The sequence below is a fragment of the Stylophora pistillata genome, chromosome 10 (genome assembly GCF_964205215.1).
Source record: "Stylophora pistillata chromosome 10, jaStyPist1.2, whole genome shotgun sequence".
NCBI classification, from domain to species: domain Eukaryota; kingdom Metazoa; phylum Cnidaria; class Anthozoa; order Scleractinia; family Pocilloporidae; genus Stylophora; species Stylophora pistillata.
Window position 1 is genome coordinate 6,781,334 of NC_142528.1, and position 25,836 is coordinate 6,807,169.

General features: G+C 36.9%; 1 protein-coding gene across 12 annotated transcripts; it reads left to right on the plus strand.

Moving 5' to 3' along the window:
• The first annotated feature begins 782 nt into the window (after positions 1-782).
• On the plus strand, positions 783-23,947 carry LOC111325586 (uncharacterized). 12 transcript variants are annotated; one of them, XM_088735355.1, is made up of 22 exons: positions 789-2,152; positions 3,816-4,355; positions 4,926-5,027; positions 5,318-5,392; positions 6,912-7,436; positions 7,955-8,071; positions 8,279-8,350; positions 8,590-8,679; positions 9,507-9,551; positions 9,907-9,936; positions 10,342-10,374; positions 10,539-10,628; positions 10,999-11,082; positions 12,556-12,645; positions 13,049-13,108; positions 13,457-13,552; positions 13,934-14,023; positions 14,680-14,769; positions 17,182-17,271; positions 17,688-17,762; positions 19,158-19,289; positions 21,666-23,947. In XM_088735355.1, the coding sequence occupies exons 1-22, from the start codon at positions 907-909 to the stop codon at positions 22,796-22,798; spliced, it is 4,905 nt and encodes a 1,634-aa protein (XP_088591481.1). In that variant the 5' UTR covers positions 789-906; the 3' UTR covers positions 22,799-23,947. The 12 variants fall into 12 exon arrangements, with proteins under 12 accessions (XP_088591492.1, XP_088591486.1, XP_088591491.1 ...); XM_088735356.1 differs by having other exon boundaries at positions 13,463-13,552; XM_088735360.1 differs by lacking the exon at positions 13,457-13,552 and having other exon boundaries at positions 788-2,152.
• The last annotated feature ends 1,889 nt before the right edge of the window (positions 23,948-25,836 follow it).

The window sequence follows — 25,836 nt, forward strand, 5'->3', positions numbered from 1 at the left end:
TGTGACGTGGGCTCCCTGTCAAAAGATCTTACTTATTATTATTATTAACAGCAGATCTGACCTAAGAGATTAAGCGTTGGAATGGAAGAATTGCCGGTTTGAATAGGCCATTTTACAGTTGTGTACTTAGTTGCCAAGCCTTTGATTCAGAGTGAGGCTGAAGGGGACCTTGTTGTGATAGAGACCTGTATCTAGTTAGCATGATAACAAAGTGATTTTCATTTAAAAGGCAGCAAGGTTTGTATCATAACAAGGTCAACCCTAGCCTCACTCCCATTCAAAGGCTTGGCAACCAAGCACACAACTGTGAAATGGACTATTGAAGAGTAGGAATGCGTGTTTCTGTCGACAAAACGCCTGTTTGAACTGGCGAATAGTGTATTTGAATTGACGAGTAGCAGGTTTGCGGTAAAGAATTGCATATTGGAATAGAAGGATAGCATTTTTACTTGCGAAACTGACTAATTTGAATTGCAAGATTGAAAATTTGAAATGCACAATTGCATGTTTGAATTAGACGACTGAATGTTTGGGAAGTAGAAAAACATTTGTAAAACGAAGGATTGCACGTTTGAATAGAAAAACAGCATGACTGAATCGAAGAAATATTGCTTTGAATTGAAATAATGGATGTTTCAGGAAACAAATAGCGTATCCGAATTGTCAAACAAGAAGTTTGAATAGAAAAATAGCAAGTCTGACAAGAGGTTTTGAATTTTGACATAAAAAACGCGCCATATCGGAACGGGGTGTATGACGTCACGTCATTCTGAAATATGGAGATGAGTGCTAACCGATACGCAAAACTTACGTGCATGAAATGCCTACGAAGGAGTCAGACGTGAATGTTCCTTGATTGTGAAATTTAGTGCAGTGAAACTTATTGAAAGTAAAGGAATACTAACAATGAGTACAGGACCGAGCGCGTCCACTGCGGCAAGCAGCGAAGATGAGAAGAAAGAACAGAGGCTTCTTGATGTTATGTTTCTCTGTGACGAGTGGAAATCTTTGAAGGGTGGATTATCAACTTTCAATCGTGAATTTGTTATTAATTTGGCAGAAATAACGACTGGTAGCATGAAAATCTACTGCTACGTTTCGAAAAGCGATGATCGAGACAGAGAAGATGCCAAAAAACATGGTGTGAAGTTAATCAACGCTGAGACTGTTCCTGGATCGCGTGATCCTTTAGACTGGTTAAAAGTTCCACCTCCCGAGCTTCAGCATCCACATGTTGTCATTGGTCACGGCAGAAAACTTGGAACTCCAGCGTGGCACATTGTACGAGCTGCAAAATGTAAATGGATTCAGTTCGTCCACGTCTTCTGTGAGGACCTTGGGAAATACAAGAAAACAACTACGGCTACAATAGATACGATCGAAGAGAACGAGGAGAAGCACAAGATGGAAATTGAGTTGTGTAAAGCAGCAGATGCAGTCTTCGCCGTCGGCTCCCGTCTACAACAAAAGTACAGCAGAAGTCTCCTTAATGTTAAGGTGGAGATTATCACTCCTGGGATCTTTGGAAAGTTTTCCAATGAATCGAAGTTGGTTGTAGACAGAGCAGTAGTACAGCATTTTAACGTGTCTATGTTCGGCCGAGCTACCTTTGAGGATCTCTCCCTGAAAGGATACGATATTGTCGCAAATGCCATAGGTCCTCTTGGTAAGAACTTTGAGCTGACATTTGTTGGCTCATCTCCTGGTGAACACCGAAAAGTTGAGCAGTGGTTTCTTGACAACACTGGAATCAGCCGCAACCAACTAACCATCCGTGGATATTGCAGTGATACAGAGGAACTTAAGATGATGTTCTATCAGTCAGACTTGGTTGCTCTACCTTCTCGTACCGAAGGCTTTGGGCTTGTCGCGCTCGAAGCCATTTCTGCTGGTATTCCTATACTTGTTTCTGGTGAATCTGGCATAGCTGAGGCTCTGAGAGAAGTTGAAGGTGGGAACGCTGTTATTGTTGAATTAGATGAAGATGCAGATGAATGGGCACGAAGGATTAGTGAGATGGCTGAAGAAAGTTCAGAAGAAAGAGAAGCTAAAGCTAGACGGCTCAGAGAGAACTACAGAAAGGTGTACTCTTGGAGAGCAGAATGTGAGAGGTTCAAAGGAACGATTGAGAAAGTGGTGAAAAGTGCAGACGGTAGGTTCAGGTCTTTTATTTTTGCTTACAGTTTGGATGTGATATTGCTCTAATATCCTGAGTGGATCGAAATGTAAAAAAGAATATTGGAAAGACTGAACATTGTTTATGTAAATAGCGCAATTGACCATATGTAAATGGAATTTGCACACTACAAATATTAAACTATTATTATTATTATTATTATTATTATTATTCTCTAGGTATTTTAGTAAATGTTGTGTTATGAATCAACCAGCAATTACAGCATCACTTTTGTTTACAACCCTTTTTTCCCACTTTCTTCTATCCTCCTTTATATGACAATATTTGCATGTCATGTTGACAACACTTACTGTGATTTATCTATCACTGCAATCTAACAATTTATTGAGACTTAAAACGTAAGTTAGACATTAGGCTAATACTTAAGGTCAGTGCAGTGGTTTCACCACAGTAATGTGGGAAAGCCAAAGAGAGATTTTGCAGGAGCATTGGAATGTTTGTTTGCTTAGCTTTTCATGCTACTTTGCCTGCTTTGTTTCCTTTAGTTTCTTACCTTCCCTCCCACTTCTGGGTTAATGTTGATTGTTGTGACTGATGTTGTGATGGACTGAGGCTAGGTTGCCATGGTTACTTTTTGGCTTTTGAGGAAGCCAGAGGAAGCCAGAGGAAGCCAGAGGAAGCCTTTCTTCTACAGCACCCAGCATCCAATTATGATGATGTGGTGTTATAAGAAATTAAAACATTAGGATGTTTGAAGAGAGCAAAATTACTTACTTGATCTTGGCCAAGTCTGCTGGGAAATAAAAAGAACGTACCTGAGTGTAGTGGCAACTACTGAGATGGCCTCTTTCATTTTATCACTGCAATAATCCCTATCCAAAATGAGACTGTACCTATAATTGTAAAAGATAGTAATTAAACAGAAGGACAAGATGTTTAAGAAAGACACTAATGTTGCTGCCCTCTCCCGTCTTAGGCCTAGTAAAATACACTGAACGCAAGTAATCTTCAATAAAAATAGTCTCATACAGAAGGTTTGGAAATAAAATGCTCAGATTTGTATACATTGAAAATGTTGAACATGAGGGTGTGCAAAATATGTTAAGTTTTATTTTGGGTGGAATAATTACAATGTGAATTAAGTTTCCTGAGAGAAAATCCTACTAATATATTCCAAGGATTGGATTAAAAACAAACAATGTTTTTACCAGAGTATCTCTAGGGAGATAGACCTTAATACATGTAGGAACCAGATTCAACTGTTATCTTTCACTGGTTATAACTTGTTTCATAGCTTTTCCCCTCAAAACATTAGTTTTTGCAGTTTAATGGTTTGATAGGTAAGAGGTCAAAAACTCCAGTTAAATTAGGATTAAACTTGACTGTAACAGTTATAATTTGGATATATCAACAAAGTTGAAATGGTAAATCAGCCACCATAATGATTACAAAAGCTGACGTTTCGAGCGTTGGCCCTTCGTCGGAGCCCTTCCTCGTTCGCTCTGACGAAGGGCTAACGCTCGAAACGTCAGCTTTTGTAATCATTACGGTGGCTAATTTACCATTTCAACTTTGTTGATATATCTAAATTATTTCGTTACTCCCACCGACGCAGCCCCACACAGTTTCTTTCGAAACTATCAGCCCTTATTCATTTGTAACAGTTATAATTCAACAGGTGGTGAATTGAATATTAAGGTTGATGTGAAAGACTTTGAACCTGAAGAACAGAATACCGGTATACAGACTGGTATATTGTTGACAACAGAGTCTGTCAGAGGCCAAGAAGTTCAGCAGCCAAGGACATCTACTACATCAGCTACATTGGGAAGTGTGTGTTATCCTCAGACAGAATATCTTCCGGCTCTCAAAGAGAAAATCTTTCTATCAATTGTTGAAAATTATCTCCAGACTACACCGCCACAGTCCACTGAGGAGCACAATATGTTTAAGGAATATGCAAAAGAAATGAGGTTCATCATTACAGGTACCTCTGTAGGAAGTTTAGTGATTACGGTGAAGTGTGAATCTCAATTGATCTTGGAGGGGCTGTGGATAGATTATTTATCTGGTCATCTTGGTGAAGTGGTTCAAAACAGTTTTGTAACTGAAAAGATCTTGAAGAAACTGAATCTGGCCATGCTGAAGCTGGAAACAACAATGGACATGGAAGAATACAATGCATGCAAAGTGTATTTTGAGAGAGTTGCACTCAGAGGTTAGTACTGAACAAGACTAGATCTTCTCAGAACATATTTGAAAGAGTATCTCTATTTCACCATGGAGTGGGTAGGTGTTAAAACTGTTACAATAATTATGAAGATATTGGTATATAGTTTTCTATCAAGACAGAACATGTTTATGTGCTGATTGTCCAAGTCCTGCCACAAGTGATTTGTTTGCAAGATGTTATTTAAATAACATCTAAATTTTGCTTTGAGCTGGTTGAACTTTCTTCATTTCTTTGTTTGTCTGCCTTTTTGTGTTAATAAAAAAGCATTGTTTCCACCAACCTGCTCTTAGTTATTGCTTCAGATAGTGCTTTAATTTCTTTCTTTTTTTGGCTGTGTTATATTTTATATTGATGAGAAGCAATTTAAAATTGATATGAAAAGAATCAACATGCAAATGAAATCAGTCAGCTGTAGGTTTGGTTGCTAAACTTAATTATGAATGTGGGTTATCTGCCCCAGAATAATAAGATCTGTGTAAGAATTGTAAAATTGAAAATGCAGTTTTGAGGGAATGGTAAACTCATTTAATTTGTTTTCTTTAAATTTTATTCTAGATGTTTTGTCAGCTCATTCATACTTCAAAAGTACTGAAGATGAAGCACAGTTAGAAAGATGGAAACAGAACACAGAGGTTGTGGAGTCAGAGAAAGTGAAAAGTAAATCAATTTAAAGCTTATTATTCAGAATTTAATAAAACAAAAAGTTAGGCTAGCTTTTCACAGAAACTCTTCTTTGTGGACATTTGGGGTGGTTTTGAAAATTGATGATTTATGATGAGTCATTGAAGAACTGAACAGATGTCTTGAAGAACCAAATCTAACAGAGTATAATACCTTTTCATGACCATGAAACATGTTAGAGTGCCCATTGCTAACTTTTGTTTTTAGGTGATTTGAAAAAAGCGATTCATAATAATAATAATTTATCTGTGCACTTTAACTCGTAGGTAGTTTACCCATTCTTGAAATGTCCACCACTGGTCACAATAACGAAGGAGAAGAACCACAAGAAACTATGAAAGGTGAACAGAAAATTCAGTTTTTCTTTTATGTACTCTTCTACGAGGAAATAAATCAACCAAGAATGCTGTTAAATTCTTTCAACTCTTATAAAGTGCTGGCTTTTTTTTAACAGAATCTTGCTTTCCAAGTTTGTTTTTTCTCATTCCATCCTTCATTTGTCTGTACCATGGAACTGTGAAATAGTGTATACCGGTATATTAGAATATTTGTGTAAAACTGGTCTCAGTAATAATTCAAAAGACATTTAAGAACTAACACTGAAAGCATGTGATTCTTTTCTTGACTTATCTGGACATAGCCGAAAACGTTCGAAAACGTCGTAAGAGGTCACGCGAAAACTAGAAATTGTCCAAATTCCATTATTAATGGAATTTGGACAATTTCTAGTTTCTTTTCACAGTTTCATAGAATCCACTTTTTTGATTAATTATAACCCTTTAACTTAACTATGATGGACCAAAACAATTTTTTTCTTTACAATACAAACAGGCACGTGATGTCATCTGAATTGTATGGTGGACAGTAAGGAGAATTACAATGAGAACTTGGGAATGAAAGAATTCATTTATTACATAACTGAAGATTTTTTTAAGCTAATAGTAGCAGGGGATGATGAAACAGTATTATGATAGTAAACTAAGTTTTTTAAAGGGAACTTTCACTCTTTTAAAAAATAATGCTCAAAATGTTCCGTATGTACTTCTCAATAGATCTGGCTGAAAAAAATTGCCTCACCAAGCAATCTGATGTTTGTATAACTTTCCAAAGAAGGGTCTTACATGCACTTTTAACTTCTTGTGGCCACCATCTTGATAAGTGGGCTGTGCCCTCCGGGCGGATGACATTTTATGGTTGCTCAGTGCACTCTTGGTGTGGTGGGCCTTCACTGTTGTTGATGCTATATTACTGTTGTCTGAAGAAAAATTATTGTGAGTGTGTCAAGATCTAATCCCTATCAGTTGGAGTTGGAGCACTGTTCAAGTGAAGAGAGAAAAGAAAGTGAAGTAGAAGATGAAGAATGTTGAAAGCTAATCAAACATTTCATGGAGAAGGTCTGCGACATAATTTATACTCACCAAATTTTTTTCTTGCCAAGAGAGTGGAGGTTCCCTTTAACCTTTGACCATGAACTATGCATTGAATGACTGACAATGATATACTTTGAATAAATCTTACACACGTGCCATACAGATGGTCAGATGTAAGTTTGATACATGTATGACTTTTGTTATCCAAACTGAATTAATCCTCATGTACTCACCATGAAAAAAATTAATTGGCAAGATTTTTGTTGAAGGAGCAATGAAACAAAATGTAACTGGTTTTTTTGTGTTGGGTTTTTATAAAATTGATATAAGGTGTGTTTTATGGTTCAATATATCAGTATTAGTGATAACTTCATGATTAATGTCTTCTTTTAAATCTGATTTTATTTGCTTCCTGTTCTGAATTCCTATATGGATAAGTTGATTTAAAGTACAATTTTAACTTACTAGACACTTTGCTCCAAATCAACAGATCAGAAACTAAATATCAAGGTTGACGTGGAACATGTGAAACTTGCAGATCATGACACCTGCAGCACAGCTTCAGTTTCCACAATGGAGCCCGCAGAATGTCAGAAGGCATCCATAGCATCAGGTGCACGCAGAAAAAGACGATCTGATACAGATTTAGAAGATGTCCAACCACTTGAAAAGAAAGTCCTGTGTTTAATTGCTATGAATTACCTTCATACTACACCACCAGAAAGCAGGGATGAACGCAATGAGTTTCAGGAATACTTGCTAGACATGAAGGTCCACATCACATGTGTTTCTGTAGGAAGTTTAGTGATAACAGTCAAGTGCAATTCTCTCAAGAGCTTGGAGGAATTATGGGAAGGTTACTCCTGTGGCCTTTTGGGTAAGATGGTGCGAGATTGTTTTGAGACTGAAAAGATCTTAAAGGAACTGAACCTGGCAGAGCTAAAGCTGAAAACAACAATGGACATAGAAGAGTACAATGCATGCAAATTGTACTTTGAGAAGAATGCACTTAGAGGTCAGTAAAAAGAAAGGAACAAGGCCAGGTACTTTGAGAAAATGTTTTGAAAAGTTTACAAACACAATCCATCACTCTTTCAACATGGTGTACTTGTAGGGTTTACACACATAAAGAGACTGGGGTGCAATTTTTTATCATGATAGAACCAACTGTCTTATGAGTTAGCTGACATAGTGACTATGTGAGCCATGACAAAATTAATGGTAGAAGGGATTTGTTTTCAAGACAATTAATATTCCTTTGATGTTTTTGTGCTTTTCAAACATCCTGACCCTATTATTAACCTGATATCATTTCTTATATTTTCCTTCCTGTCTCGTTGTATTTGGTTATGATCCTTTTATAAATAAATTGAAATAAGCTAAAAAATATTAATTGGCAAGATCTTTGTTGGAGGAGCTTAAGAGAATGTGTTTGAGTTTTTTTATAAAAATGATTAGAGGTGTGTTTCATTGGTTAATATATCATTATTCAGTGATTGCCTCATTGTTTGTTTTGTTATAATTTGGTTTTAGGTGTTTTATCCTCTGAATTCCACTCCAAAAGTTCAACCAGTGAAAGTTTACAAAAACAAGAAGAGCTGAAAAAATGGAAACAGAAGACAAAGATTGTTGAGACTGAGGAAATGAAAGGTGAAAGGAAAATTGAAGACATATCAAGTTATTTAATAATGAAAAGTTGTTGTGAATGGTAACAACAATTACGTGAAACCTTTGAAGAATAATGTCAGAGCAATAATGAGGCATCAGTAATATAATTGTAAATGGTACAACTTAAAGGAAACAACACATTTGAATAGACGCTGCGAATGCTAATCTCTCTGTGCTCTTTCCCCATAGGTACTCCACCCCTCACTGTAATAAACACCACTGGGAAAAGAAAAGAACCAGAAGAACCTACAGGAAAGATAGGTGCACAGGAAAATATGTTTGAATTAATATCTGAAGTAAATATATTTGTATCTTCAGCTATTATGCCAAGTGTAGAGCTAGACTTGCTTGATAATGAATTATGTATTAAAAAACTGACATTTATGTATTTTAGATACATTTCATATACTTTTTACAGATAGTCACCTGTTGGTCTACCATGTTATGATCTCTCTATTAAAAGTAACAGCATAAATTGCTATATGTACCTTTTCCCTTAGGTACTTCACTCTCCGCCAAACTGTCCACTGCAGGTCACGGAAAAGAACGGGAAGGAAAAATGAAAACTCTGAAACTTCAGGAAGAGAAAAGTGAGTGAAAAAGGACTCTGAAGCTAGTTGGTCAGAATCAGTTAAATGAAACTGTAATTTTTATCAGGCAAGAATGCTCTTCAGAAAGTAAAAAGATTGAATTTACTAATAAAATGAGATTTGGGAACAAAGGGGTTAATTTGTTACAACGATGTAGGTTTCCTATGTTTTTTTATAGGATTTTAGACTCTAAAGTTTTAGCACTTAACAAACCCACAAGCGTTTCATCTGAAAATTTTTGCTGTTTTAACAAAGCCTAAGTATCCATCTGTCTTGATATTCACATATGTAGAAAAGTAAGTGAATGCTAATCTTTTTTTTTTTTTTCAGTGAATGCTAATCTATCCCTGTATACATTTGTTTTAAGGCATCTCGCCTCTAACTCTCTTCCAGCTCTGATTCTGATGATGACTCAAGTGAATGAAAGATATTGTTAAACTAATTAAACTAAAAAAGCTTGGAATTTAGTGCTATCTTTGAATTCTCATTAGAAGGGTTAATTCAAAAGAATTAAAACCCAATTTAGTTGTCCCTCATTCTGTTGTTTGGAACTAGGGAATGTTAAGATGGTATTGGCTGGGGTTGTTGAAACAGTAAATTAAAAGGACTGGTTTTTTTTTTTTACCTCATATGTTATGTATTGAAAATCTGCCATTGATGTGTTTTAGATAAATTTCATACTCTTTTTACAGATAGTCACATGTCAGTCTACCATGTTACATCTCTCTTTGATTGTAACACCATGAATACTAATTATATTGCTTTTTGTACGTTTACCCTTGTGTACTTCACTCTCCTCCGTACTGTCCACTGCTGGTCATAAAAAGAATTGGAAGGAAGACTGAAGACTTTTACACTTCAGGAGGAGAAACGTGAGTGAAAAAGGACTCTGAAGCTAAGGTTTAGTTGGTTATAAACAATTTAATGTACGTAAGTCAGTGTTATTTTTGTCAATCAGGAATGCTCTTCAGCGATTATGTAGAGTTAGATAATACTTTTCATTGTAAATTATTCCAAAGGTGATTGTGCTTCATTCTCTTTTGAGTTGGCTTGTGGAAATAAAACAACATACTTGTATATCAAATTGATGTTTTGAACAGCTGTTTTGGTTTAATAGTTTAAAGGCAATCTATCCATAAATACAAGTTGGTGTGCCACTTTCTAAATCTTTATCTGTAGAAAAGTCAGTAAGTGTTTATCTCTCTTTTCATATACCTTTGCTTTTAGGCATCTTGCCTCCCTCTGAAGAAGAACTAGAAGAGTTCTTTGAGTTGTTTGTAAAAAAAGAAACACTAAGTCGAGATCTAACCACCCATATAAACTACAACTCAAACTCGCAAAACTGAACTGCTACAAAAATTCTTTCTTCGTCAGAATTATCAAACCCTGAAATAATCTTCCTATTAATGTATTTAATTTTTGTGACAGCCCTAACGTTTGTGAGTTTAAATCAAAATTGAAGAAACATATGAATATTTATTGAATCACCATTTTATAATTGATATTTAGCTGTTTCTTATTTGACTTTTTTATATTTTTATTAACTAGTTCTGTAAGATTTTTTACATAAATAGGAGACCCCTGATATAGGGCCAACCTCTGGGTTTCCTTTCTCTTAATAACTATGTATTTACATGTTGTTCTGAAATAAAGTATTGTATTAAGAGCTACTCATGAAACTTCAAAGTATGAGAGGTGAGTAAAAGATACTGCATGCATGTTAAATTAACCTTCATGGTAAAACTGAACTAAGACTGCTTTGAAATACTTTGACTTCTCAAATATTTTGTTTGAAAGGAAATTAAACCCAATTTAGTTTTCCTCTCTCTGTCCTTTCCTCTATGTACCTTTTCCCTTAGGTACTTCACTCTCCACCAAACTGTCCACTGCTGGTCATGGAAAAGAACTGGAAGGAAGACTGAAAACTATGACACTTCAGGAAGAGAAACGTGAGTGAAAAAGGACTCTGAAGCTAGCTGGTCATAATCAATTAAATGTAACTGTAATTTTCATCAGGCAAGAATGCTATTCTGAAAGTAAAAATAATTGAATTTACTAATAAAATGAGATCTTGGGAACAAAGGGGTTAATTTAATTGTTACAACAGTACTGTATAATTATTTCCTATTTTTTTTATAGGATTTTAAACTTAAAAGTTTTAGCACAAACAAACCCATAAGCTTTTCATCTAAAAATTTTTGCTGTTTTAAACAAAGCCTAAGTATCCATCTATCTTGATATTCACATTGGTATGTCTTGTGGTAACTTTTTCCATGGCAGTCACTGAATGCTAATCTGTCTGTGTACCTTTGAGCTTAGGCACCTGGCCTGTCCTTGAATTTTCTGCCTCTGATCCTGAGGAAGATTTAGCAGAGCTACGTATGAAATTTCAAGGAATGGAAGGTGAATGAAAAATGCTATTTACTTAGCTTGCAGGATAGAACAAAACAAAGAATACCTTGAGATGCTCTCAGTTTTTATGCAAAAGATTACTTTAAAAAGTAAGAAAACTTTAACTTAGTTTTCCCTCACTCTGTCCAGTGGTATGAGGGAATAATTGTTTTAAAAGTTGTTAGTGGCTTACTAGCAACTAGTTGTCCCTCATTCTGTCCTTTGGTACTAGGAAATGTTAAGATGGTAGTGGCTGGGGATGTTGAAACAGTATTGTAGCGGCCGACACAAGCGAAGCAAAATTTCGGCGACAACTATGAGTTTCGCAAATGAAGACACACTATGAAGGGAGGATATATTTTACGGACAAGCCTTGAATCGTTTTATTTAACGTAGTCATGGTATCCAAGTACTTATCGTAAACTGAAATATGAATTTATAAGGAAGAAGCTAAGCTAAATGCGAATAGACAAACCAACATTCCAAACATTCCAATATAAAGGCAAGATGCAAACCTAGCTAAAAACTCAAACAAACTCACAAAAAAACTATATATAAGCTCAAGGAAAGGAACATTAGCACTTACATAACAGTCCCGCTTGTAAGAATTGAACCAAAATGAACTTCAATATAAGTTAGGTATTCGGAAGCGAAACGGGAAATCCAAACAGACACTTACTCTAACACAGAAAACTGTAGTCTTATGGCAAACGACAACAACCAAACGATAAACAAACAAAACTTCAACTACTCTTCTCTAAAAATCACACACGTCAACATTAAAAAGGGTCCGCGTGATTTGCTTACGAGATTGCTTCGTAACCTCAAAGCACGCGCACGCGAGTCGCGCGCGCACAAGTTTGTTAACGTCTTCTTAACAGCAGGCAAAAGCGTGGCAGCCGTTACAAGTATAAATAATAACTAATAAGTGTAATTATCAAATGAATAGTACATGTATATAATAAAATTTTTTTTTTTCAACCTTGATCATAAATTATGCATTTAAAAACTGACAGTGCTTTAGTTCAGATAAATTTTATTACTGTATTATTTACTGATGGTCACTTGTTGGTTTGCCATTTTATCATCTCTCTGTTAAAAGTTGAACACCATGAATGCTAAGATTGCACTGTACACTTTCACCCTTAGTTACTTCACCCTCAGCTGTATATTTCACTACTGGTCATGAAAGAGAAAAAAAAGCTATTATTATAACTGTAATACTGTAAAATAGCAATAGTTATAACTGTTATAATAATATTGTTATTAATAATAGTGAAAATAATGATAGTATGATAAAGTTTTTTTTTAACTCTGATCATAAAATTTAATTATGTCTTGAAAAACTGACATTGATGTTTTTTTTTTTAGATAAATTTCATACAAATTTTACAGACAGTCACATGTTGGTCTGCCATGTTGTCATCTCTCTTTTAAATGTAACACCATGAATACTAATATTGCTCTGTGTGCTTTTACCCTTAGGTACTTCACTCTCCACCAAACTGTCCACTGTTGGTCATGGAAAAGAACTGGAAGGAAAATTGAAAACTATGAAACTTCAGGAAGAGAAAAGTGAGTGACAAAAGGACTCTGAAGTTAACTTTTAGACAGTTATCTACAATTAATTATTTAATGTAACTGTTATTTTTGCCAAGCAAGAATGCTCTTCAGCAGTTATGGTACAGTCAGATAATACTTTTCAAGGTAAATTATTCCAAATGTGATGTAGCCCATTCTCTACTTGTGTTAAAAGGGAATTTTGTGTTGCCTTGTGGAAATGAAACAACATACAGTTACATGATATATTATTTATATACATGTATATCAAATCTTTTGATGTTTTCAACAACTTTTTGGTTCAATAGTTGATAAAGGCAATGTATCTATAGAAACAAATTGTTGTGCCTGTTTCTAACTATTTATCTGTAGAAAAGTCTGAATGGTAATCTCTCTCCTTGTATACCTTTGCTTCTAGGCATCTTGCCTCTCTCTGAAGAACCAGAAGGGCTACTTATGAAACTTCAAAGAAGGAAAGGTGAGTAAAAGATGTTGTTAAATTAACCAGTTCGTGGTAAAACTAAACTAAGACTGCTTTGAAATACTTTGAGTTCTCAAATATTTTGTTTGATAGGAAATTAAACCCAATTTACTTTTCCTCACTCTGTCCTTTGCTTTAAGGGAAAATTTAGATGATAGGGGCTGGGAATGGTAAACAGTATATGACAAGAATGTAAGTTTTTTCAATGTAGATCTTAAATTATACATTAAAAAAACTGACAGTGAAGTAATGTAGATCAATTTTGTACACTGCAGTCTTGTTGGTTTGACATGTTATAATGTCTCTATTAAGCATAACACCATAAATTGTCCTATGTACTTTTAGCCTTAGGTAGTTCACCCTCTGTTGTGTTGCCCCCTGCTGGTCAGAAAAAAGAACTGGAAGGAAGACAGAAAACTATAAAAATTCAGGGAGAGAAGGGTGAGTGGTAACAAACCCTGAAGCTAAGGTGTAATCAGAGTTTGAATTGTTAAGCAGGAAATAGAATGCTAAGCTGAAATGCTTTTAACAGTCATGACAGCTTTTACTTTTCAGAGCAGATTAATCCAAACTTGGCTGTGCCTCATTCTCTACTTTAATTAAAGGGAGTATTGAGTTGGTATGTGGTAACAATGCATGTATGTACATGGAATAACTGTTTTCAAGAATGATCACTGGTGTCAGAATGGAGAAGTGACACTATTTGACTTCAACTTGAATATAATTTGCTGTTTGTACGGGTACAGTGTATGCCTGTTGTTATCTTATCTGTGTAAAGTAAGACACTGAATTTTGAATTGCTCTGTATACCTTTGCTGTCAGGTTCTTTACCTTCCTCTCCTCTCTCCACCACTGATCTTGAAGAAAAGCTGGAAGAAGTATGTATGAAACTTATGAGGCTGAGACAGGAAGGTGAATAGAAAATATCATATTTTGTCATTTTCAGGGAGAATCTGATCCAACAATGCTACTAAATATCCATAAAATTTGGTTAGGTTTAAAAATGGACCATTTACAGGGCTAAAATATTTTAAAAGTAAAAACCAAATGTTTTGACACTAGGTCATCACTGGGGTGATGAGAACCCAGAGTCAAAAGACGTTTGGTTTTAATGTTAACATATTTTAGCCTTGCAAATGGCTGATCAACACTTTTAAAATAATGTAATGAATTGAATGTTTTCACAATTTCACAATCACTTTTGAGTGAAATTATTCCTTATATGAGACAATAACCTTTTTCTGTCCTTATTTTCATCCAAGAATGCTGTTAAAAGCTCTCAGCTATTATTCAATATTGTAACTTAGTTTTGTTAGGTAAATTTTTCTTAATTCAGTTTTGCCTCTTAGTCCATAAGTTTGGTTAAAAACTATTAAATTGGCTGTGGCATGTGATGATGATACAATACTTATAGATAGTTAATTTCAACAATGATCATAAGTGACGATGTAGGAAAACTTGCACCATTGTTCCTTCATTTGACCTTAATACATGTTATGCTTTAACTTTTAGCAACAGTTATGGCACTGAGTGCTGATTACATCTGTGTATAATACCTTTTCTCTCAGGTAAATTAGCTGTCCCTGAATCTTCAACCAGTCATCTTGTGAAAAAATTAGCAGAACTATGCATGGAACTTATAAGGCTGAGAATGGAAGGTGAATGAAAATGTTTATTGATTCGCTCTCAGCGAATTAAATAAAATAATGTAAGAATTCTTTTAATAAAATGCCTTCACTATTCCCTTGTGAAGATAATTCCTCTTGGCCTCTACATTTAGATAGTTTTTATATTAAGTGAGGTTGTCATCTAATACACTGATTGATTAATACAGTATATATTTCTGGTTACCTTTTCCATACATACATACATACATGTATGCATACATACATACATACATAATACATACATACATGCATGCATGCATGCATGCATACATACATGCATACATACATTGCATACATACAGACATACATACATACATACATACATGCATGCATGCATGCATACATACATGCATACATACATTACATACAGACATATGCACGTAAGTACGTATACACACACACACACACGCACATACATACCTACATACTTTATTGGAACTCCCTTCAACAGGGCTTTTCAGTCACAATAAACTAACTAAACTTATTTACAACAATAATTTAAACTAAAATTATTTCTTATAAAACATGTTTTTAAAAAGAGTCTTCTTAAAACTATCAATTTCCTTCACATTCTTATTATTCTCAGCTAGCCCATTCCATACCCTTGGAGCCTGGTAGTAAAACCCCTTTGTCCCATTGACAGTCTACATCAGGGAACCACAAGACTATTGCATCCCCTTGTATTTCTATTGTGGATTGCTAAATGTTTAACAAAATATTTAACTAAATAATCTGGAGCTAGACCATGTACACCTTTAAATGCTAAAACCAAATCATTAAATAAAACTTTCTCTGTAACATCTGGTACTCTACCTCCCCCTGATCTCTGAACTCTGTAACATCAGGTACTCTGCCTCCCCCTGATCTCTGAACTCTGTAACATCAGGTACTCTGCCTCCCCCTGATCTCTGAACTCTGTAACATCAGGTACTCTGCCTCCCCCTGATCTCTGAACTCTGTAACATCAGGTACTCTGCCTCCCCCTGATCTCTGAACTCTGTAACATCAGGTACTCTGCCTCCCCCTGATCTCTGAACTCTGTAACGTCAGGTACTCTGCCTCCCCCTGATCTCTGAACTCTGTAACATCAGGTACTCTGCCTCCCCCTGATCTCTGAACTCTGTAACGTCAGGTACTCTGCCTCCCCCTGATCTCTGAACTCTGTAACGTCAGGTACTCTGCCTCCCCCTGATCTCTGAACTCTGTAACATCAGGTACTCTGCCTCCCCCTGACCTCTGAACTCTGTAACATCAGGTACTCTCCCTCCCCCTGATCTCTGAACTCTGTAACATCAGGTACTCTGCCTCCCCCTGATCTCTGAACTCTGTAACATCAGGTACTCTCCCTCCCCCTGATCTCTGAACTCTGTAACATCAGGTACTCTCCCTCCCCCTGATCTCTGAACTCTGTAACATCAGGTACTCTCCCTCCCCCTGATCTCTGAACTCTGTAACATCAGGTACTCTCCCTCCCCCTGATCTCTGAACTCTGTAACATCAGGTACTCTCCCTCCCCCTGATCTCTGAACTCTGTAACATCAGGTACTCTCCCTCCCCCTGATCTCTGAACTCTGTAACATCAGGTACTCTCCCTCCCCCTGATCTCTGAACTCTGTAACATCAGGTACTCTCCCTCCCCCTGATCTCTGAACTCTGTAACGTCAGGTACTCTGCCTCCCCCTGATCTCTGAACTCTGTAACATCAGGTACTCTACCTCCCCCTGATCTCTGAACTCTGTAACATCAGGTACTCTGCCTCCCCCTGATCTCTGAACTCTGTAACATCAGGTACTCTGCCTCCCCCTGATCTCTGAACTCTGTAACATCTGGTACTCTGCCTCCCCCTGATCTCTGAACTCTGTAACATCAGGTACTCTCCCTCCCCCTGATCTCTGAACTCTGTAACATCAGGTACTCTGCCTCCCCCTGATCTCTGAACTCTGTAACATCTGGTACTCTCCCTCCCCCTGATCTCTGAACTCTGTAACATCTGGTACTCTGCCTCCCCCTGATCTCTGAACTCTGTAACATCTGGTACTCTCCCTCCCCCTGATCTCTGAACTCTGTAACATCAGGTACTCTGCCTCCCCCTGATCTCTGAACTCTGTAACATCAGGTACTCTGCCTCCCCCTGATCTCTGAACTCTGTAACATCAGGTACTCTGCCTCCCCCTGATCTCTGAACTCTGTAACATCAGGTACTCTGCCTCCCCCTGATCTCTGAACTCTGTAACATCAGGTACTCTGCCTCCCCCTGATCTCTGAACTCTGTAACATCAGGTACTCTGCCTCCCCCTGACCTCTGAACTCTGTAACATCAGGTACTCTCCCTCCCCCTGATCTCTGAACTCTGTAACATCAGGTACTCTGCCTCCCCCTGATCTCTGAACTCTGTAACGTCAGGTACTCTGCCTCCCCCTGAACTCTTCACTGCTGATCTTGAAGAAGAACTAGAAGAACTACGAGTGACACTAGAGACACCAAGATACGAAGGTAAGTAAAACAAGCATAGTGGTTCTGTTGAACAGGGCAAACTAAATATGGAAAGTGAAGCAAGGAAATGGTTGCTCTACAATACAGGCTTGATTATTTTAGTAGAAAACTTTAGGATGAATCTCAATTCCTAAATTGTTTTACATGTGTTGTTTTCGTCTTTCTTGGACACCTAATGTAATCCATGTGATGAATTTCATGAACTATGAGGCAGGTTAACATACAATGCAACCGGACATTTTACTCATTGCTTTTAAATTTCCAAACCCTGCATACAACTTGCAAAACATCTGCACCCATTACATGGTAAACATCGATTAATGTGTATTTACTCCATATTTAAGCTAACCCCTCCTCTGATATAATGCTATCAACCAAGAATGGTATTAAATGCTTTAAACCATTTTGCTCTTTAGATCGTCATCTAATCTTGACCTTTCACAGAGACGTAAGAGAACTACTCAGACAACTGCAGGAAAAGAGGACGGAAGGTGATTAGATGATGCACATTTAGAGAGAAAATTAGTTTTTAAAATAACTGTAGAAATTCTCGCGTGCTCATTGGACAGGAACTATTGTCAGAAGGGAGTTTTACCACAATCAGCAGTAAATATGTTGCATTCTGATTGGCTAACTTGCCATCACTGATGAGAGTACAGACTATACTGCTGACGTCACTGTGGCACGCAACGTGTCATGCACTGAAGGAATCGTCTTATTTGACTTTGATATTGTGGTAAACAACAAATCGATCAACAGTGGTTATGCGAGGTCTGTACTGTTATCGACAACGATATTCGTCATCGAAGTGGTCAAAATTTGTTGCGGACCCAATCGGCTGCTCCTCGTGAGTCCACAACATTTTTGACCACTGTGATGAAGATTATCGCTGTCGATAAGAGTACACACCACGGTAAACCACCGTCCATTTCTTAACTAGACAATGGAATATTATAGTCAATTTGGTAATTGACTACAGTGATTTACCAAATACAGAGAATGCAGACTGCCATAAAATAGTTCCAGTTCTTTATCGAATTATGTTTTTCCACGGGACTCTTCTTCTACCACAGTAATTATTAACAACTGCGATGCTCAGTTACGTTTCTCCTGTGGCACTGAGCACTTAGATGAGGAATGTTCACACGAGTAGCAAATCTTGGCAACCCATGCCAGCCATCGCCCTCACTTAGTTAGTAGACAACCTTCCATTGCACTCAGAGAAATTAAATAAAGTAAACCAAGTGAAGAAAGACCACGGAAAAGTGAATTTCTCATAGCGCTTCTTAAAAATAACTGGCTTCTTAGGATAAGCTCACCCTGGTCCTAGAAACTTTCAGCTTTTCCTACTTATGCAAAATTATAGGTGCTGTTACGCGCAGTTTGCTTGGTGCGGGTAGTGCTTGGGATTTGCACGCGCGTGAAGTGTGGGGTACTGTGGTGATAAATTTCAACTGTTAGTTGTTAAAAGGGTTAACTGAAAGAATTTTTCATTAAACTTCTTAACAGAGAGAAATTAATCGTTAGCCGTAAAATGGCCAAAATTTTAACCGTAAGCCGTTGAATGGCCAAACTTTTTAACTGTTGGCCGTAGTAGCAATCACTCCATTGAGACCCTAATGTATCTCTTGCATTAAAGAACTTTTGAAAATAATGTGATATGTAAGAAATGATCGACAACATGAAATGGTATTGGTATCTTTCAATGATAAATATAAGTTTAATGTTAAGCTTCTCCGTGTTCTGTCACAGATAATGGCTACATTGACGCTTACTTTGTCTCAAAGAGTAGTTCCTTAATTTTTTTCTCAATAATTTCTCATATCTTAGAATATGACCTAAAGTATTGAAATAGTTTGTGCTTTTTTTAATGTCCTCCATTATAGCATTAGAGAACACCATGTATCCGACCATTACATCAGGACTGGCGAAGTTTGATGTCAGTTTACCCGAGGAACTCCAGAGCTATGTCAGCTACTTATTCAATGAGTCAGCCAAACTTGGCTTACGCAGGCGAGGTATTTAACATGGCTAAAATAACTGACAGTTTGTATTGGTTTACAAACATATTTCCAGTTATCTATATTCTGTCGTAAGATTGCAGTGGAATTCCGGGGTTTTGTATTGGTCAAGATTTGTGATCTTGTGTTGGGTTTGTTCTTACTTAGTAGACCTGGTATATTTATACAATCATCAAATGACCTACGCAGTCCAATGCCCGTTCTTAAAGGAAAAAAAAATGATTTATAAACAGATCCCTCTATGAGGGCCGTGTGTGTTTGAGCGAGCAGGTGCATTAAGAGCCACTGACCGTAAATATCGAGGATCGGCCGACAGTTTCAAAATTTCGTAATTCGTTTTATTTTTTAAAAAGGACCCTTTTACTGAACCTTTTCGAAAATTATATCAAAAAGTTCTATCGCGCTTTGTTTTTCTCCGAAAAATCGAAAAGTTCAAAATACGCCTAAATGGCCGTTGTCCCCCCGTAAAGCTATGAAAAATTATGCAACTTTGGCAACTTCGTACGCTACAACGCGATGCAATCCCGCAAGAGTTCATGTATTTGGTACATTCCCGGACAAGCTGAAAGATTGGCCTTGACCTTTTGCGTTACAGCCGTTCAACGGATCGCATTACATTTTTTGTCAATTTTTTAGCTCGAACTCTTTAAAAGCTGGACGCGCTGCCTATGGCGGGCCAAGAAAGAAACTTAGAAAAATGAAACTTCAAGGATAAAACTTTAAGACGACACATTTTTTGGTTTGCAAATATATCATACAAGACCTTTTTAAAGGCCTTTAAATGGGTCGTGACAGCTGTTCGGCGGTTCGCATTTCAATTTTGACAAAATAGCCCAAACTCTTTTAAACCTGGACGTGCCGCTTATGGCGGGCCAAGACAAAGAATTAGATGAATCAAAATAAAAAATAATGCTTTAAGAGAATGTTTATTGTGATTTTTAAGTATCAAAACTAAACTTAATTTTTAATTTTAAATTAGTTAAGCTATTGCTTCATCATTTTATACCTGTATTTAAGTGACTTTGAATTTTACTGTACAAACTTAAATTTTAATATTAATTGTTGGTTATTTTAATTTCTAATCAATTAGGTTTCGACAGTATGTATTAGGTTTTTTAGATTCTTAATCTTAGAGGCACGTACGTATTTTGAACGAGCTCTGTGAGCTCCTTGACGCTACGTGGGTAAATAAAGTATTGTAATGTAATTGTAATGTAATATGGCAGACCTGTTCAGAGGCCACTGAATTTGACCTTTATTTTACCTCCGCGAAAGAGACGCGAAGTACTTTATTTCAACTGGTCACTATTCAGACTTGAACGTAACAACATAGCAAGAAATTAATATTTTCCAAGAGATGAAAGGACCATCTGCCAGCACACAAAATTTAAAAGTAGGATTGCATCGCGTTGTAGCGTACGAAGTTGTCGAAGTTGCATAATTTTTCATTGGACAACGGCCATTTAGGCGTACTGTGAACTTTTCGATTTTTCGGAGAAAAAAAGCGCGATAGAACTTTTTGATATAGTTTTCGAAAAAGGGTCCTTTAGAAAAATAAAACGAATTACGAAATTTTGCCACTGTCGGCGGATTCTCGATATTTACGGTCAGTGGCTCTTAAAAGTTGCACAGCCAAGGGTACGGCCCCGAGAGAAAGAAATAGAAAAGGAAGTGCGGCGGTCACGGAATGAAAATCTGATTAAGATCAACCTAAGATCAAGCCGGACGGATATGACCATTCTACTTAGTCCATAAGCATGTATAATGCTGATGTTAAAGCAGATCGCTTATGTGGTGCTTTATTCCCAGAAGAAAAACGGATCTGTCAGTTTATCAAAATTAATATTTCTTTTGTTTGTTTGCCATGTGAAAGCACATTTTTCTCTTTTGATTTTGAAAATGTTCTGAAACGTTTGTGGTTTCAAAAACTCAGATTCGAAAAAGGACAACAGCAACACGATCTCTAGCAGGCATTCTTTGACTCTAGATTTCTAAATTTTTGAATGAGGGAAAAGAATATGTAAGAATAAAACTTTATGACAGTGATTTACAACTTCGCGTGTTAAGTTTGTTGAAACTTTTAGACTTTTTGCCGTGTCAAAGAAAAAGGAAATGGGCTTAACTCACTGTTTTTGGTATCGCACGGCATTTATTTTTTATATTGTCTACGATCTCTGTGTTTTACCCACTGGTTTCCTTTGACTTTGAATGACTCTGAATGAAATATTGAGACTCGAAATTCTCTATGTTTCCAATTTGCCAAGATATCTTTGTGTGGTTTGTTTGTTTTGGATAAAAAAATATGTTAAGGCGGATTTTTCACAGTAATGTTTTCAAGTAAAATATTAAGAATTCTTTCTTTAATCTTTTTAGCGCTCCATTCCCTTAGTGCCGTGGAGGAATTACGAGAAGCAATGGATGAGTACGAAATGAAAATATTCCTTAGTATTCACATCAGAGAAGGTGCATGGCAGGTGGCGCTGCTGTTTATGGATGAACTTCCTTCAGATGAACTGCCACGTGACTGGTTTGTTGACGTGTGGTACTTGTGGGAGGAGGAGCAGATGATTGGTTCATCGTTATACAGTGCGACATCAGGCATTTTGAAGGCGTGGCCAACAGAGTACGACCCTGATTTGGTAACATTGTGTAAAGCGATCACTGACAGGGACTGGAAAGTAACCGGATTAATCCTTTCTTGGAGTCGTATATCTGAAGAAGGTTTGAAGAACTTGAGTATAGCTCTTACTCAGGGTGAACTTTACAGCTTGACACTGCATCGCAATGATTTACAAAGTCAGAGATTGAAACACCTCTGGGGAGCGCTTATCAGTAGGGACTGCAATTTAACCAGCTTAAACGTCTCTGGCAATAGGTTAGAAGATGAAGGAATAATGAACTTGTGTAACGTGCTCACCAGTGTCAACTGCAAGTTAACCAGTTTGAACGTCTCTGACAGTGCGTTAGGAGATGAAGGAATAATGCACTTGTGTAACGTGCTCACCAGTGTCAACTGCAAGTTAACCAGTTTGAACGTCAGTGGGAATTACTGTCGAAGTGAAAGATTAAAACACTTGTGTGACGCACTGGTCAGCACTAACTGCACATTAACCAGGTTAGACGTTAGTCGCAGTGGGTTTGGGGATGAAGACATAATGCACTTGTTTACTGTTCTGATCAACAGTAACTGCACCTTAACCAGGTTAAACGTCAGATGTATTGGAGCAGGAGACAGAGCAGTAAAGGACTTAGCTAGAGCTTTAACTAACAAGAACTGTGCGTTAACGAGTTTAGACATCAGAGACAATAAAATAAGAGATGAAGGAATAAAGTACTTGTGCAAAGCCTTAACTGATCCCAACTGCAAACTGAGGAGCCTGGACCTCAGATGGAATGGGAAGGTAACAGACGCGGGCAAACAGTGTTTGTCTGAAGCGATAACTGGCACTGACTGGGAAGTTAGAGGAGGCCTGACACTTTCCCGTTCTATTAAGTCAGAGGCATAGAGCTCAGATAGGCTCCTCCTGTTACTTATCGCCTGTCACGTAATAATTTTATTTTTATAAAGGATAGAATTGTCCAACGCGTGTTTTTTAAACGACTCTGAATATATGATAATTAATGAGATAAATAATTAGTTAGATAACCAACAGTTTGTTAGGTTATGTCACGTTATGGACCATCTCCATCCGTTGTTGATCAAACAGTGTGTTCTAAATGACTAAGTGTGGAAGAGAAAACGATTGTCATGATCAACAACTGATGACTGGCCCGGTGTCGTCCGACAAACGATTTTTAAATTTTCACTGATCTTTTTTTCATGTTAAGTTCATTTCAGAAAGTACGTTGTATATAGGCCTTTTTCTGTATAAGGGATCTGTAGGATACCAAGAATATTGAATTTTATTGTTATGAGTTGTCGAGGAATAACTTTGTCTTCTAAAAGAGAATAACAAATGAGATGACAGTATGTTTGCTTGATTTTAATAGCAGATGATGTGTTTTTAATAGTTTTAAAACTACTTTATAGCAGGTTCACTGAAAATGCTCTCATTCTTGTTAACCTTGCTCTTATTCCTGTGCAGCGTGTACTCGAACTTGTACCTTTTTTTTTTAGTTGATGATTTTATTTAAAGCTTAGTTAAGTAGTACTGTACAAATTACCTATGGTAGGAAATAATTTTACGGGCAACGTAGTTTGTTTTGGGAGTATAATCCTTTTTTCAGTGTAATGGAATAGTTAAGAATATTATGGGCTCCTGATGTAGACGTAATCCCATAATCTAATTGATAAAATCGGAAGTTGTTGTTTTAAAATTAACTAAAAAAAAACCCTTTTACATATACATTTTATATTTTCAGTATGGTAACCAATGTTATTTTAGTACCTTGTACGTAAAACATTCCTTTATACCTGGGAGTAGTTTAGATGCTATTAATTGTGGTGTAATGTTTACAGCTTCCCTTGAATGTGAAGGACCACACTAAACCGGAAAGTGTTTTAACCAAGGACTGTGAATTTTTATAAGGACTGTGGTTAAATGTAATAAACAGTCTCAAAAAGTAATTTTTATTTAACTTTTTTAGTTCCTAGCCTTGAGCAAAAGACGATATCTCTTGCTTTAAATGAATCTGTCAATAAAAAAGGAAACGTGGCCTGGAACACGCACATTCACTTGCATCTGGGAAATAAAGGGTTTTTTTTTTTTTTTTTCGGTTTAGATTTCGTCCAGAATAAATAGAAGTAAAAAGCGCGAGAGGAGGGGGTTACTTGTTTCAATTTTTGCTTGGTATGTGCCGCTGGCCTCTCTGAACCCTTTCCATTAATAGTCAATTCTCTGGCCAATAATAGATCCTCATCTTATTCACTTAGGCAAAGGTAATTTTTCGTTTCCTAATTTCTTTTCTCACGCCTAAAATCCCGAAAATGTGCGACCCCATTCTAGTTACTCTGTTGAAAATGCAACCCCATCATAGTCATTCCAGTCGTGAAAAATGCGACTCCATCCAGCGGCTATCCCCATTTGCAAATACAAGGACCCCCCCCCCCCCCCCTGCCATCAAAAGCGCAACTCTAAATAGTTTCCTCTACAGCCTGGTTTAGTGCTCTTCGTTGGAAAAAGTATCTTTAATTTTAATAATTTATTGGCATTTATACAAAATCTGGGGGTCAAACTTTAAGAGTGTTTTACTGGAGAAGGGAGGTCTGTTTTGAAATGAGCATGCAGCCGCTTTCATAATCTGGGATTCCACTTTTTCATTGCTGTTTGTCTTCCTAGAAAGTCTTTTCAGTGTATAGCCGCAAAGATGTGTTTAAACGTTATAAGAGGAACACTGCCATGAATGACAGAACTTGATGAAGAATGTCGTGGAAAGAAAAATAAATAAAAAAACTGCAAACTGTTCCAATTTTTGTCACGTTCCATTATTAGTCTTGAGTAATTCCCTGGTGACACCGCTAGAAGATGACCTATACAGATCACCGGGAACATAAATCAATATTCGATTCAGACCCTCTATGGGGTAGGAGGGGTTACTGATCCACGTATGCCATAGGGTTACACTGCACGAAAAATTGGATTTCAACGGATTTGCAAATGAAGCAAATATGATGCAAATTTAGGACTCCAGATTTGACCTAAATTCGCATTGGAAGTAATGATCATGCAAACGCAGATATTTATTCCCGTTGTATTTGCGCGCGATTGTCAAGTAAATATGATATTTACTTCACCTTTGCTTCGTTTTTGATACCTCTGCAAATCAACAAACTTGACGTACATTTATACAGATTTGCTCTCTTTGCAAAGTATTAGGTTTGCTTTCAGCACAAAATCCAGGCAAACATGGTTGTAAATTCATTTGTTTGCATCAGTTTTACAAATCTTTCCGAGGCTTCAAATAAAAACATTTGCGCGTGTTTTACTCATGTTTTGCTACAGGAGCAAATATGCTCCTATACACTAAATTTGTATTACTATCAAAATAACAAATTTGCGCGTGTAATCTCACGTTTGCTATCTACGCAAATAAGGTCATCTTCAATGAATTTGCACAAACATTTTGTTTGGCTGAATTTACACCCGTTATTCTCATATTGATACATCCTTTTTTGAAATTATCTCGTAACCGTTTCAATCAAAAACATTAACAAAGTATATCATGATATTTTCGATTACAAACAGTGGTTCGTTCACAAAACTGCTCAAAACCTCGCACAAGGTTGACACCCACCGGAGTGAAAAGAAAATACCCTGACTCTGGCGATTTCCACTGACCCCGCGGGATGAGTATTGTAGCCGTGATTCAACAAGAATAAAGATATGTAATTTTTGCAACAAAATTGCCTTTTCGATGCAAAAATTCTAATAAAACTTTGCTGCGACCTAAAGGTAAAATTTCCTGACTTTTCACGGACTTTGAAGTGATGTGATGTGCTCACACCAATGATGTACAAAAAAATCTTCTAATAACGTGTGCAACAAAAAATCTTGCAAAAAGAGCCGGGTGCCTGCGTGCTCCGTAAACCCAATAAGGTACAGGG

What these genes read in the sequence shown, in the direction of transcription:
- LOC111325586 (XM_088735355.1), top strand. Translation starts at nt 907, where the DNA reads ATGAGTACAGGACCGAGCGCGTCCACTGCGGCAAGCAGCGAAGATGAG. An exon ending in TCCCTCTGAAGAAGAACTAG is followed by an intron (nt 9,937 to 10,341) that starts AAGAGTTCTTTG and finishes AAGTATTGTATT; the next exon opens with AAGAGCTACTCATGAAACTT. An exon ending in GACACTTCAGGAAGAGAAAC is followed by an intron (nt 10,629 to 10,998) that starts GTGAGTGAAAAA and finishes CTTTGAGCTTAG; the next exon opens with GCACCTGGCCTGTCCTTGAA.